Genomic DNA, 15,489 nt, shown 5'->3' on the forward strand with positions numbered 1-15,489 from the left:
TCAAAACATGTTTCAAAAGTATGGGCGTGGCAGTTTTGGGCGGTTTGTGGGCGTAAGATTGTGCGCGGCAGCATTCGGAAACAAAGTTGCGTCTCAATCCTTAAGCCCAATATTAAGTTTCTAACTTTTTTATATGGTTGAAAACGCTTCCTCCTGCCTGTTACATACTTTTCAACGAATCTAGTACACGAGTAACGTTTATAAATATTTATAACTTGACTAAAATTTATTAGAAAAGATACTGTTCGTACCACATACATTTCTCGGAGTGCGTATGTGAGGAATATGAGATTGTGAATTAGATTACAATTATTTTTAGATTATTATACTTTAACTCAAGATGCTGCAAAAGACAATTATGATGATTTTAATTAGGTGATTTATTAGATTTAATGGTAAGAATAGATTTTAATGGTTACCTTACTTGAAATAGCCATTTGTATTTAATTAATTATAGATCTTTCGGATTAATTTTAAAATGATTTCGGTATCACCAAGTAATACTACATACTTACAAATAAAATATGCATGTACTCTTGTGCTCTTGTTTAAGTTTTTTGCGACTTTGGGCAATATACATAAGTTTAAAGCAAGCTTTCGCTAAACAGTCTGCATACCAAATCTTAAGTTAGTTTGAGTTGATTGTTTGATTGGTCGTGGTAATCTTTTAAAACAAATGCTATAGTTTCAATTAGCACATACCCGTTACTCAGATAATATGAGTTTCAAGCTCTTTTGTAACAAAGTAGGCATACATATTTTGCTGGAGGTATAACATAGTCGGTACTTCTTCCTGTACCAGTTGCTATCACCACCAGAAACAACACAAACGTAGATCAGCGACAGCAATAAAACAGAATCAGTTTATTATGATAATTGAGTTGCATTTAATTTGAATTTCACGGCATTTTAATCGCAAAGAAAAAAATAATCCGAATCAGAATAATTGCTTCTGCATTACATTTTAATATTTCATATCGCTCGTATCGCAGTTCATCTAATGTCTGTGAGCCCGGAGCAATTATTATTAATTCTTTAAAGAAGTTAAAATATTTTAAATAAGGCTAGTCAGCCACCCGTTGAGTCTAATTTGTTTTCCCGTGAGGTTTGCTTTTAAATATTTATTTTCATCTTATCCCATCAATGGAAATAGGATGGTTCCTTTTTAAATGAGAATGGTATTGATTTTCTGTTTGTGCCATCTGAGAAAGGAATTGTCTTGAGAAACCCCCCAAGAGCACTTGTACAACCTTCCCATCAACAACAATGCCGCAAGATGTGTACGACAATGCGAAATTATTCAATAAGAAAAGGCTCAACGCAAAAGAAACTTTTTTCAGAGTCATTCTCCAGAACTAAGGAGTCAGTCAATGAAGCGATGACACAGCGTGTCATCTGTGTAATTTGCAGCTCTAATGCCCCAGCATTCGTCCACTGTCACTACTGTTCGTATACCTTGTGTTATTGGAATATTAACGGTTTTTGTTACAGCTTTCGGCGACAGGAACAGCCGCTTGGGAATTCGGATTCGACAACTTCGCGGCTGAATGTCTCAGCTGGTGGTTGCGGTATTGTGGTTGCTTCAATTTTTATCAGATTAAGCCTTGTGGCAGACGACACACGGAGCGTGCCAATGAATTTTAATAGTAATAGCTGAAGCTATAGCTATTTCAGTACCAATCTAAAGAGAACATTGCATTTAGCAGGACTTGACAACTTGATATTTCGAATCTAGTAGTTTCTACTCAAAAAGTAACAGAAAATGATATCAAAGGGAATTCGGATTATGCTTGCTTCGTTGCAGAGGGTATATGGATTTCAGTAAGATGTTTGCAACGCAGTATCACAATAAACATCCGAGTTAATATAGCAATGCCCTTAAATATACATATATAATTTCACAGATACTTTTGTATCCAGGTGAAAAGTTTTCTTCATATGACTACTCCTGATGTCCTCTCGATGTCCTGCACACGTGCTAACAACACTTACCGGACACCATGTTTTAACTAATTGTGTACCACAAACACGCACTTCGCCACAGATTTATTTGCTATTTCAGGAGTCATTAGCTTCGTAAAGGGAGGGAAGTTAGCCCTATTTCAAGCACCCTCTTGCATTATTAGAAGAAAACGGGCTTTCTAAGGGATTTAAAAGGGATGATGCAAACAAATTTTGGGGAAGGAAGGTCTAGGTGGTTAATTGTAGTTTTAATAATAAACATTTTAATAATCCAAATTCTTATAACTTTTCCATTAAAACTTTACTTATTTATATAGGATACAAAAGAAATTTGCGAGTAAAGGCAATTTATGGGCTTAGGTCGTCTCCCGAGACTCAGATGCTTTACTACCATGACGCACCATTTTCATTTATTTTTATTTCCGATTTAGGTCCGATTTAACTAATGAAGGTAAGGAGAAATTATTCGTTTTATTTATAGATTTAAAATTGTAATCATTTACAACAGTTACATAAAGTGCAAACAGAATCTAAAGCAGATAATAACCCGAAATAATATAGGATCAAATTAAACTCCATCTTCATATCTTTGTAGAAAATATAAAATCATATTTCCACATTTAATATGTTGCTTTTTGACAGCGTTGTCAGATGAAAATTTTCCTTCCTCCGAATAAAATTTTTATAGTCGATATACACTTTTTCCTTAAATTAAAAAAAAACAAGAGAGAACGCTATAGTCCAGTTCCCCGACTATCTGATACCCGTTACTCAGCTAGTGGAAGGGAGAAGGAGAGTCTTAAACACAATTTTTGGCGGTTTGTAGGCGTTATAGTGGGCGTGGCAGAAAGTTTTTTGGCAAATCGATAGAAATTTACAAGACCAATATAAAAATGAAAAAATATCAAAACATTTTTCAAAAGTGTGGGCGTAGCAGCTTTGGGCGGTTTGAGGGCGTTAGAGTGGGCGTGGCAACATGAATCGACAAACTTGCGCTGCTTCTATGTCTCTGGAGTCTGTATGCTTAATCTCAACTTTCTAGCTTTTGTAGTTCCTGAGATCTCGACGTTCATACGGACAGACGGACAGACAGACGGACGGACAGACGGACATGGCCAGATCGACTCGACTACTGATCCTGATCAAGAATATATATACTTTATATGGTCGGAAACGCTTCCTTCTGCCTGTTACATACTTTTCAAGGAATCTAGTATACCCTTTTACTCTACGAGTAACGGGTATAATAAGATTGTGAAATCAACGTATAGTTACTGTAATTTTGTATGTTTGTTATTATAATTACATAATATATGGATGTATATATTACTACTAAGAATCTAGATCAAGTGTTAATATATCACCACTTCATTTATGAATACGTTTTTGTTTGGTCAAATTTGCCTTATTCTGCGGCTTTGGTTGCTATCCTGTTAGCAATTTACCTATAGCGAAAAAAAAACCCGTCAATTAAAATTCTTACTGGGATGTCACCAAAAAATCACTAGGGTTAGGGTGAAAAACCCTGACTTGGGAACCTTGCTTCGGAAGCCTCTGATCTAAAGTGGCGGTGCCCAATTTTCAAATTCAAGGTCAGTTTTGTCAACTTATCAATTTTCTGTCCAGTTCTCTGCGTTTCTGAGGTGGAAAATGACGAAAAAATACAAACAAAACCTGGAATGGTGTGATAAATGGATTGTAGAGCCTTAATTATAAAACTGTATTATTAAAGACTAAATAGACAAAACTGAGTGTTTGACCCATACCTATTTGAATGTGTGACACCTAAAATGGCATGTCGAGACACTGTCGAGAACACTTGGCTTACATGAATGTTGAGTATTACAAAGGCAACCTATGGTCTACTGAGACATTTTACTTAAAGAATAAAAAACCATTTAATGTATATATGTATATTAGAATAATAATAATGATAACGATAATTAAAACGTCACTTTTGTATGTAAAAAACAAGAGAGAACGCTATAGTCGAGTTCTCCGACTATCTGATACCCGTTAGTCAGCTAGTGGAAGTGCGAGTTTTTTGGCAAATCGATAGAAATTTACAAGACTAATACAAAAATGAAAAAATATTAAAACATTTTTCAAAAGTGTGGGCGTGACAGTTTTAGGTCGTTTGTGGGCGTTAGAGTGGGCGTGGCAGCATGATTCGACAAACTTGCGCTGCGTCTATGTCCCTGGAGTCTGTATGCTTAATCTCAACTTTCTAGCCTTAATAGTTCCTGAGATCTCGACGTTCATACAGACAGACAGACGGACGGACAGACGGACATGGCCAGCTCGACTCGGCTATTGATCCTGATCAAGAATATATATACTTTACCTTCTGCCTGTTACATACTTTTCAACAAATCTAGTATACGCTTTTACTCTACGAGTAACGGGTATAAAAAAAACAAGAGAGAACGCTATAGTCGAGTTCCCCGACTATCTGATACCCGTTACTCAGCTAGTGTAAGTGCGAAGGACAGTTTTTGGCGGTTTGCGGGCGTTAGAGTGGGCGTGGCCAAAAGTTTTTTGGCAAATAGATAGAAATTTACAAGATTAATACAAAAATGAAAAAATATCAAAACATTTTTCAAAAGTGTGGGCGTGGCAGCTTTGCGCGGTTTGTGGGCGTTAGAGTGGGCGTGGCAAAAAGTTTTTTTTGCAAATCGATAGAAATTTACAAGACCAATACAAAAATGAAAAAATATTAAAACATTTTTCAAAAATGTGGGCCTGGCAGTTTTGGGCGGTTTGTGGGCGTTAGAGTGGGCGTGGCAACCTGAATCGACAAACTTGCGCTGCGTCTATGTCTCTGGAGTCTGTATACTTAATCTCAACTTTCTAGCTTTTGTAGTTCCTGAGATCTCGACGTTCATACGGACAGACGGACAGACAGACGGACGGACAGACGGACATGGCCAGATCGACTCGACTACTGATCCTGATCAAGAATATATATACTTTATATGGTCGGAAACGCTTCCTTCTGCCTGTTACATACTTTTCAAGGAATCTAGTATACCCTTTTACTCTACGAGTAACGGGTATAATAACTACTTATTTCATTGTATAAAAATAAGTGGTCAAGTGATCAAAAAATTGTTTTGGCCGGCGCTCTGTCGACATTGTCTACGATCGTGTGGCTGCGAAGGAAGCACTTAGTTTTTACCCTTTAGTGCTAAAAATACTTGCAAGAAATTTTACTTAAAAACAAAGCATAGTTTCAAACATAGAATTAAAACCATGACTGCCGGTGCTCTGCCACTGCCGATGGTTTAAAGACCATTCTTTATATGCAATTCAGAGCAGTGTTCGAAAATGAAAGTTGTCTTTAAACATTTTTTATAAATGTATAGGGATATTTTCTTTATCAATAATTGGAAGGAGAATATTATTTAATGTCTTCTAAGGTTAAATATTATTGTAAATCCCTTGAAGGCTAAACAGTCAACCGATTTTATAGCACCAATCCTATAAGTTTATTTATCTTAAAGTCGAGTACGTTTCATCTTAAAAGGAGAATTATTTATTTTCGAAGCTGAAATTACATTACATTACATTGCATTTTTTCAGTTGATTTTGATTAAATATACATAGACCTATTCAAGCATGGGTTATTTTACTGGGTGTAGAATTCCAAACCACACCGGAAAAAATTTTGCAAAATGTCTGAAAATATTTATACATTAATCAAGTAGTGCTAACCTTGCAAAGAGACTGCAACATCATGGCATGACAACACCATCGCTGCATAAGAAGGAAGATATGTAAATATGTACATACATACATATGTATGTATGTCTATGAAGTAGTATGCACTGGCAAGATTGGGGAGCGGTACTACGAGGGAATAGAAATAGGAAGGAAAGACAGTTCTATTTTTAAAAGCAAAATTTATGAATGAACACAGAAAGAGAATTATACGGCAGAAAAAAGGAACACGTTTGTGGGCTGTATCATTAAATTTACCAAATCTTTTTTGAATATATTTTCCTCTTGCGTCACGACCTTATTACTACTGTATAAGCCAAAATGTATATGCCCTGACTAGCTTTAGGTTTTGAACAGAAAACTAACACCCAGGCTGACAGACGTACAATGCTATATGGGGCTCTGCTCTTGATATATATGTACATATACTTTATTCTTCTGGCTGAAAGAAGGGTATTTAAATTATATATTATATTATATTAAATACATATAGTACTGTTGCTGGTACTCTCTGCATATACATATGTACTAGGATATCTTATATTTTAGATAGGTCTTAGAAACCCAATAAACGATTCATAGGTGTACATGCCATAAGCACAAGCACTTGCAATCAACACATATAAATATAGAATCTCACAAAAAAGGAAAACAATATAATGTCCCGATGCTGCATACACATAAATCATTGAACGACCAAACCTACATATATATATATATATAACTTACTTATGTATATATTTATGTACACAAATCGTGAAAGGCCCTCTGTTGCTTCACCATACATTTCCATTTTCCATATCTATTGCTGTTCAATCTTTGAGCCAATTTATAGAGTGGGCTAAGAAAAGTAAAAACATTTCATATATAAATTGATCAGCCATCTTATATTTTATACACATGACAATACAAAAATTCTAAACTCATCCATAAATGTCACAAAATTCATAAATATGTAAAATGTGTGCTTCTTCACTGAAATGATTTAGACTAACCCATATCTTGTGTTGCTTGCGTGGGCTTTTCCTATTTTACCGAACTATGAACAGATACGAATACATACATATGTATATAAATATACATATATGTATGCATATATATCAGATGCCTCCTAACTTTCTTGAATTTTTCAAAGAAAGACCGTATATAATTAGTCTCTTAAAAATTCCTTATAAGAAAAGCTGTTCTACCAGTTGAATTTCCTGGTGTTGAGCATCTACACTGTGCTATGAAACGCGATCTTCATTATAGGGACCCATACAACTTGTTTAATTACTTGTTTAATACGTCATGTATAAACCTATCTATTCCCGACATTTTGCGACCATTAAATCATGTGAGCATGTGGAACGCTTTTAGTACTTTTTATTTAAATTCGGCATACGTATTTGTCCTTAATTCACATTTGCAAGCAAGGATTGATGCACGAAATTACACGTACATAAGTACATACATATATTAATTATACCCGTTACTCGTAGAGTAAAAGGGTATACTAGTTTCGTTGAAAAGAAAAAGAAAAGAAAACATGTTTTTATATTTTTTAACATTTTTGTTTCTCTGGATTTGCCAAAAATCCCACTCTAATGCCCACAAACCGCCAAAAGATGTCACTGTGGATATTTCTCCCTCCCACTTTCACTAGGTGAGTAAAGGGTATCAGATTAATTTTAATTAATGTAACTTTAGTGGAATTTATATCTGTCTTATAAATATTCTGGTAACTTAATTTACATTGTAAATAACTAGTGTACTGAATCCATTTTGTAACGAAATATTTTAAATTTATAAGAAAGCCTACACCTTAGTTACACTTACAATTTGATATTTGATATTACCGATCGATTAAAAAAAAATATAATTAATGTTTCTGAAATCATACATGTCTGTGTGACAAGCAATGACAACGCAATTCTTTTATAAATATTTGTATTTTTATACCCTTGCATAGAATCTATTGATTTTAGTTGAACGTTTGCCACGCAGGAAAGAAGACATTTTCAACTGTGTATAGTATATGTAAATGTATATTCTGGGTCAGATCGATTTAGCTATGTTCATCTGTGCGTTTTTCCGTTTCAACAACTAAAAATTAAATGAAAAGAAATATAAATTGAGTTTGCAAATTGTACATAGTTTTTTCTAGTATATATGTATACATTGCTTTTTTCCTTTTAACTATCTACCAGTTTATTTACATAATTTGAATGCTTAGCTAAACCAAGTATGGCTAATTTTATGTGTGAACATATACTATTAATGAAAACCTTTTGAACTTTTAAGGTATGAGATTTTATCTGCGTTGGGACTATTTTTGCGGCGGTTATGATTGTCTTTTTTTAATGTATATGGGTGACAACTACCCCAAAAAAACAAACTTGAACCGGAACATTCAGATTTCATTAGATCTTTTGCGCATTGACAATAATAATCAGTGCCCATCATCGTCGTCAATCATCCCCTTTTTCAGCTAAGTATTGCACAGATAAACATCACATTAGCGTGATTCCAAGCCGATTAGCTTAGTTAAGCCGAAGTCTGAATTCGAACTCCATAGGATGTGCTTATTCATTGACGGCTTCAGCTAAAAATTTGCTACCTCACTGTTACTTAAGCACAGATCAACTCCCCGGTGAATAATAGGTACTCTTAAATTGGGTGGTGGTAAAAATCATAAGGATATGGCTCGACACATTTATTTTAAAATATATTTTTGTATTAATATATACTTTATTAACATAGGTCGAAAAGTACTTACTAACATTTATGGAAGACCCAATCTAGTAAAACGGTGTAAAAGTTTGTATTTACAGGAAGGCTATTGTTGACGAACTGTATGTTTATACCCGTTACTCGTAGAGTAAAAGGGTATACTAGATTCGTTGAAAAGTATGTAACAGGCAGAAGGAAGCGTTTCCGACCATATAAAGTACATATATTCTTGATCAGGATCAATAGCCGAGTCGATTTGGCCATGTCCGTCTGTCCTTCCGTCTGTCCGTCTGTCTGTCCGTATGAACGTCGAGATCTAGGCATACAGACTCCAGGGACATAGACGCAGCGCAAGTTTGTCGAATCATGCAGCCACGCCCACTCTAACGCCCACAAACCGCACAAAACTGCCACGCCCACACTTTTAAAAAATGTTTAAATATTTTTTCATTTCTGTATTGGTCTTGTAAATTTCTATCGATTTGTTAAAAAACTTTTTGCCACGCCCACTCTAACGCCAACAAACCGCCCAAAGCTGCCACGCCCACAGTTTTGAAAAATGTTTTGATATTTTGCAATTTTTGTATCAGTTTTGTAAATTTCTATCGACTTGCAAGAAAACTTTTTGCCACGCCCACTCTTACGCCCACAAACCGCCAAAAACTGTCAGTGTTGAAGACTCTCCCTCGCAATTTCACTAGCTGAGTAACGGGTATCAGATAGTCGGGAAACTCGACTATAGCGTTCTTTCTTGTTTTTTTTTACATAATAGGAAACAGATTGGTTTGATTCAACCAATCGGCTCAATTATTAAAAGCAACTTAATAAAAAAAAATTGTTTTAGGCATATCGATAGCGATTGGGGTATAAATTCAAACATTTTTCTTGGAGTGGCAATCGTGAAATTAGCTTGCTGAATTGAATTTGGCGTATCTACACTACACTCTGCATGCCTAATATCAATTTTCTAGTTCTAATTGTTCCCAAGATCTTGACGTTCATACTGATGGATAGCTAAATCTAGTTATCCTGACCAAGCCAACACTTTTAAAAATGGTTTGAAGTTTTGCATTTTTTTTGTATTTATTTGTCTTAACAAGTTCAATCGATATAGGAGTCGCTCTTGAATTTATCTTAAATCTTAATATTATATATATAATAGGTTCCCTTGCACCTGTTCAATGTAATTTATAAACTAATAATAGACGGCGGTACTTTCTTCAACCGTCTGAAAGGCAACACGGCTTTGGACACAGTTTTGTGGCAAGCACATCATAAAGAAGGACCAAATGGAATGGAAAGTACAGCACAGAGAAGAGAAAAGCTTATTGTTAGAGTTCTGAATAAGCAGAACAATACAATGGGTATTCAAACCTGCGCAAATGATGAAAGAAACTGAAAGCAACCAATAGGTCTTACACACAAAGCGGCAGGAAGCTTTTCCAGGCGCAGGGCAAATCAAATAAAAGTTGAATGAAATATAAAAACAAGAATTGGCTATCCTCGACTATCAGATACCCGTTTCTCAGCTTATGGGAGTGCGAACAATAAATTGTAACAATTTTTTGGCATATCGATAGAAATTGGGCAAAACAATGATTAAATGAAAAAAATAAAAATAGTTTTGGGCGGTGTGGCCAAAATGTTTTTAGTATATCGATAAAAATGGCAATATAAATAAAACAAAAAAAAATATTTCAAAAATTTTGGAGTATCAGTTTTGGGGGGTAACAGAGAGCATGGCGCACTTTTAAGCTTTTACATATCTTCGTCGATCAAGATCAAGTTCCCCTACTATCTGACACCCAATAATCAGCTAGTGGAAGTGCAAAGGAGAAATTTCAACACTGACAGTTTTTGGCAGTTTGTGGGCGTGGCAAAAAGATTTATGGCAAATCCAGAAAAATTTACAAGACTAATAAAAAAATGAAGAAATATCAAAACATTTTTCAAAAGTGTGGGCATGCCAGCTTTGGGTGTACGGGTGGCCGTTGCAAAAAGTTTTTTGGCAAATGGATAGAAAATTACATGATAAACAGAAAAAATGTCAAAACCTTTTTGGCGTGGCAACATGGGTCAACAAACTTGGGCTGCGCTTATGACCCTGGAGTCTGCATGTTTAATCTCAACTTTCTAGCTTTTGTAGTTCCTGAGATCGACTGGCCAGATCGACTCCGCTATTGATCCTGATCAAGAATACATATATAAATATATATATAATACAACCAGTATTGTGTATATTTATACATTATATTATTATATTATATTTATATATTAGATACGTTGAAAATTATGTAACAGTTATAAAGTATATATATTCTTGGTCAGGATCAAAAGCCGAGCCGATCTGACCATGTCTGTCTATCCGTCCGTCTGTCCTTATGAACGTCAAGATCTCAGGAACTATAAAAGCTAGAGCGTTGAGATTAAGCAAGCAGACTTTAGAGACATAGACGCGCAAGTTTATTGACCCATGTTGCCACGCCCACTCTAACGCTCATAAACCGCCCAAAGCTGTCACGCTCACATTTTTGAAAAATGTTTTCATATTTTTTATTAGTATTGTAAATGTCTATTGATTTGCCAAGTTCACTCTAACGCCTACAAACCGAAAAATACTGTCAATGGTAAAATTTTTCTTCGCACTTCCACGGTTAACGGGTATCAGATAGACAAAGAACTCGACTATAGCGTACTCTCTTGTTTATTATGGGCAACAAAAAAATTATTCAGATATTAAAGAGCTACAATTAATCACAACACAATTAAAAGATTTACTTTTGATAAATTACTTGTTCAATAGCTTTTATTTTTATGAGCGTTACGTTTTGAGGTAAATTGTTGCTATTTTTCTTTATGTTGTAATATTAAAGTTTAGTAATTTATATGATGTGTATAAGATAGAAGCCATTAGTTGAAATACCGGTAAAAATATTTATAATCTTTGATTTCAATTAAATAATAGACTTTTTATAAAAATGGGTTATGACGCACCTGACTGAGTATTCGGTTACGTATTATTTGAAGTTGTTTTATCATCCCTAAGTCGGAGTGTTCCTTCTCATTCCTTTGATCTTCTCCAGGAGGCTTCATATCGGCATATCGGCGGTCTCTGTAACATTTTGGTTAAAAGAATTTTATAATGCTTACTTTACAAGAGTTCCTTTTTAAAAATTATAGATCAAAACAAGAGAGAACGCTATAGTTCCCCGACTATCTGATACCCGTTAATCAGCTAGTGGAAATGCGAAGGAGAGTCTTATGCACTGACAGTATTTGGCGGTTTGTGGACGTGAGAGTGGGCGTGGCCAAAAGTTTTTTTTGCAAATCGATAGAATATTACAATACCAATACAAAAATGAAAAAATATCAAAACATTTTTCAAAAGTGTGGGCGTGGCAGCTTTAGGCGGTTTGTGGGCGTTAGAGTGGGCGTGGCAAAAAGTTTTTGGCAAATCGATAGAAATTTACAAGACCAATTCAAAAATGAAAAAATATTACATTATTTTTCAAAAGTGTAGGCGTGGCAGTTTTGGGCGGTTTGTGGGCGTTAGAGTGGGCGTGGCACCATGAATCGACAAACTTGCGCTACGTCTATGTCTCTGGAGTCTGTATGCCTAATCTCAACATTCTAGCTTTTATAGTTCTTGAGATCTCGACGTTCATACGGACGTTCAGACAGACAGACCTGACCAGATCGACTCAGCTAACTTTTTGCCACGCCCACGCAAACGCCCACAAAGCTCCAAAAACTGTGCGTGTTAAAGTCTCTCCTTCGCACTTCCTCCAGCTAACGGGTATCAGATAGTCGGGGAACTCGACTATAGCGTTCTCTTTTGTTTCAAATTATAATTTATCTATCTCCCCATTAAATACCGATATGCCAAACGCCCATAACGCTGAGACATGGTGTATGTGAATTAATAATGTTTAAAAAAAAAAATTTATTTTTCGCATTATCAGTTGGGGGCTTGCACCTGTCTGAGTCTAACGTGAAATTTCCTGTTGTGTGGCAATCCAATTTCTAAATTATCCGCCAAAGATTACCAATTTTGTCAAGCATCCTTTCTGGATTGGCAATTGAATTTCATTAGCCACGTACACCGAAACTATACTCATTTTTTTGGGAGTAGTGTGGAGTGTTGGCATGCGACAGAATATTTTCTTTGTATCTACGAGAACATACATATGTCAAAAAGTATAAGAAACAAGAGAGACAGTCGAGTTATCCGACTGTCAGATACCTGTTATTTAGCTAGTGGAAGTGCAAACGAAATATTAATGCATTTTTTTTTTGGCATATCGATAGATATAGACAATACGAAAATAAAAAAATATTACAACATTTTCTAAAAGAGTGAGGGAGGCTGTTTTGGCCGTTTGCGTTAAAATAGGCGTGGCAACAATTGTAAACAAACTACCGTTTATGACACTGGAACCTGCAAGCCTAATTTCAACTTTCTAGCTTTTATAGTTCCTGAGATGCTGAGCATAGACAGACATGACCAGATCGACTAAGCTATTGATCCTGATCAAAAATATTTATACTTCATATGGTCGGAAAGGCTTTCTTCTAACTGTTACATAATTTTCAACGAATCTAGTATTCCCGCTTACTCACGAGTTTTTGCTACGTCCACTCTAACGCCCACAAACCGCCAAAAACTGTCGGTATTGAAGACTCTCCTTCGCACTTCCACTAACTGAGTAACGGGTATCAGCTAGTCGGGGAACTCGACTATAGCGTTCTTTTTGTTTCGCACTTCCACTAGCTAAGTAATGGGTATATGGTGGTTGATGGGTATATGATGGTTTTATTCATTATTTGTCAGGTCCATTTTTAACATAACACCGCAAACAAACCAAAAAAAATATTTTAATTAAAAATTTTTTTTGGCAATATCTATTAATATTTAGAAACAACATGAAAATAAATCTTTTCCTTACAAATGATCAGATACTTAACCAATAATTTATATTAGGAAGGCAAAGTTCTGTCCCATGCACTATATTCCTATCGTGCCATTCAACAACAAATGATTGTTTGCCCGATTCGCTTTGAACTAAACATTTTATTTATAATGATGACTTCCGCTCATTGCGACTCCATCCGCACGAGTTATATTGCTTATGCTGTATTTCTCTATGTAAGCGCATGGAGGGTTGCACATAAGCCCATCTATGTGGATGTAGATTCTTATACAGTTGTAGACACAAATATTGACTTGTACGCTTCCGCAAAATTGCTTCAATGGATTTTTTGCTTTTATACTGTTCTTGCTCTTATATTGTCAATATTTATAGACACCTACATACACTTAGACGAGTGTAAGTTAAAAAATTACATCCTGTATATTTAAAAAGACACGCAAAGGGCAAGTAATGGAAACCGAAATAAAATAAATAACAAATTAGTTACGGCAAGCAAGTTAGATGGGTTAAGGGAGTTTTTGGAAATGCTTTGTTACGAAGTACAGACTTTGCAAGTCACAGCACACAGCACCCGTATTTTACGGATCTAATATATTCTTCTAATACTTTAAGACTTATACAATTATGTATGTATTTGGGCACAAACCCATAAACAAAAACAAATTTAATCAAATTAACAAATTTATAGATTATTTTATGTACATGTAATATTCTAATTGCTATTATGTATATTGTAAAGTAGTCCTGTTTTAAAATTACATTCAAATTTATTAAAACAGTATTGTATATCGTTTTATCCTTGAACTATTTATGTCTTCTAGATTCGGTAAACAGTATGTAACCGGTAGAATTATATATATTCCTGATCATAATAACTAACCGGCTAGGTCTGGGCATGTCCGTATGATTTTTGATATATTGGGAATTATAAAATCTAGAAACTGAGATGCAGATTCTATCTCGCCTATGTTATTTTATTCCCCTGTTAGTATTAATAATGCTAGCCATTTAGTTTGTATGAGGGTAATTTTACAGTTACAATGAAAAATATAGGCCAATGTGTGCACTTCTTTTATTGCCAAAATGTTTTCACATTACTCGCTTTAAAGGTTTTTTTAGCTTTCTTTGGGCAAACTGTTTCGAAAATCGGTATTAGGCACGTGGTTGATTGGTGTGTTCTCTAAGGTGCATATAATAAATATTAGTTCCCCCTTTTTCAAGCGTCGCAAAAAACATCCTAGGCACATAAAAAATACTCTTGGTGCATTAATGAATTTTCAATTGAGGTCATAACCTTCCCATGACTTGTGGTCTGTTCTATTGATTGTGGCCAGCATTGTTTACGAGCATTGGTAGACCTAATGCGGCTGCTCAAACACGTGCTGGCATTAAAAATGAATACGGTTCTAAAGGGAAAAGTCAACGAGCGTTCTTTGGTAAAACTTGCAGGCATTTTGAAAGGAACCGATTGCTACTTTGCAAATTGAAGAAACACAAAAAACTTCATCCCATCAAACAGCTTGAGCTGCTTAAGTCTAAAAAAAAGTTATTTAAAAGCGAACATTTTTATAAATTTCTTTTTCATATTTCACATAGCAATGTAATAAAATATTATTATATAATATTATAATATTATATCTAAAAACCTTATGTTTAGCTTTTATTTTCCAAACAAAAACTTGATAGCTTTTAAAAGTTTTAAACTGGAAAATATTTGAAAATAGCTCGATTAAGGAAATTCTTTTCACGAAATCTACTAGACATCAACTATACATGGATATAAAGGTATTTTTGAAATTCAATGCCCTTCTCCTTAACTTTATCCTAAACTTAAGTTTGAAAACGGATTATTTACGTGTTATACCAGTTACTTGCAGAATACAAAAATATTTTATATTTGTTAAAAAGTAAAGCCGGTTGTATAATGTAATATATTCTTAATTAGCATAACTAGAACAGTCGATCTGGCTATTCGAATGCCATACGAGTAACAGGAAAAGTAACTAACTCATTCAATTTCGCCGTGTCCGTCCGTTTGTCAGGTCGCCTGCCTGTCTGTTCGTCAAAAAAGGCATATAGCCCACAATCTATATTTACCTTTATTTGCCAACGTGGCTGCTTTCTAAGACTATGATGTGCTCTATAACCATTTTAAATTTACATA

The 15,489-nt window shown here is 34.9% G+C and overlaps 1 protein-coding gene and 1 long non-coding RNA gene across 5 annotated transcripts in view; one reads left to right on the plus strand and one right to left on the minus strand.

Annotated features, from left to right (window-relative positions):
* The window catches only part of LOC120454863 (transcription factor SOX-5), a 36,881-nt gene that overhangs the window by 12,409 nt on the left and 8,983 nt on the right, over nt 1–15,489 (minus strand). For 2 of the 3 annotated variants that reach the window (XM_039640412.2, XM_039640413.2), the window contains exon 3: nt 11,389–11,506. In XM_039640412.2, the coding sequence (XP_039496346.1) occupies nt 11,389–11,487 (99 nt within the window). In that variant the 5' untranslated portion in view covers nt 11,488–11,506. Of the gene's footprint in view, nt 1–6,411; nt 6,499–11,388; nt 11,507–15,489 lie in introns of those variants that run through there. The other variant, XM_039640416.2, reaches the window with a different exon arrangement.
* On the plus strand, nt 561–2,729 carry LOC120454865. Of its 2 annotated transcripts, XR_005616682.1 has the most exons (4): nt 561–1,280; nt 1,341–1,436; nt 1,492–2,413; nt 2,471–2,729. It is a non-coding gene; the product is annotated as an uncharacterized LOC120454865 (long non-coding RNA). The 2 variants fall into 2 exon arrangements; XR_005616681.2 differs by having other exon boundaries at nt 563–1,280; nt 1,341–2,413; nt 2,471–2,725.

The sequence above is a fragment of the Drosophila santomea genome, chromosome 4, assembly GCF_016746245.2.
Source record: "Drosophila santomea strain STO CAGO 1482 chromosome 4, Prin_Dsan_1.1, whole genome shotgun sequence".
Taxonomy (NCBI): Eukaryota; Metazoa; Arthropoda; class Insecta; order Diptera; family Drosophilidae; genus Drosophila; species Drosophila santomea.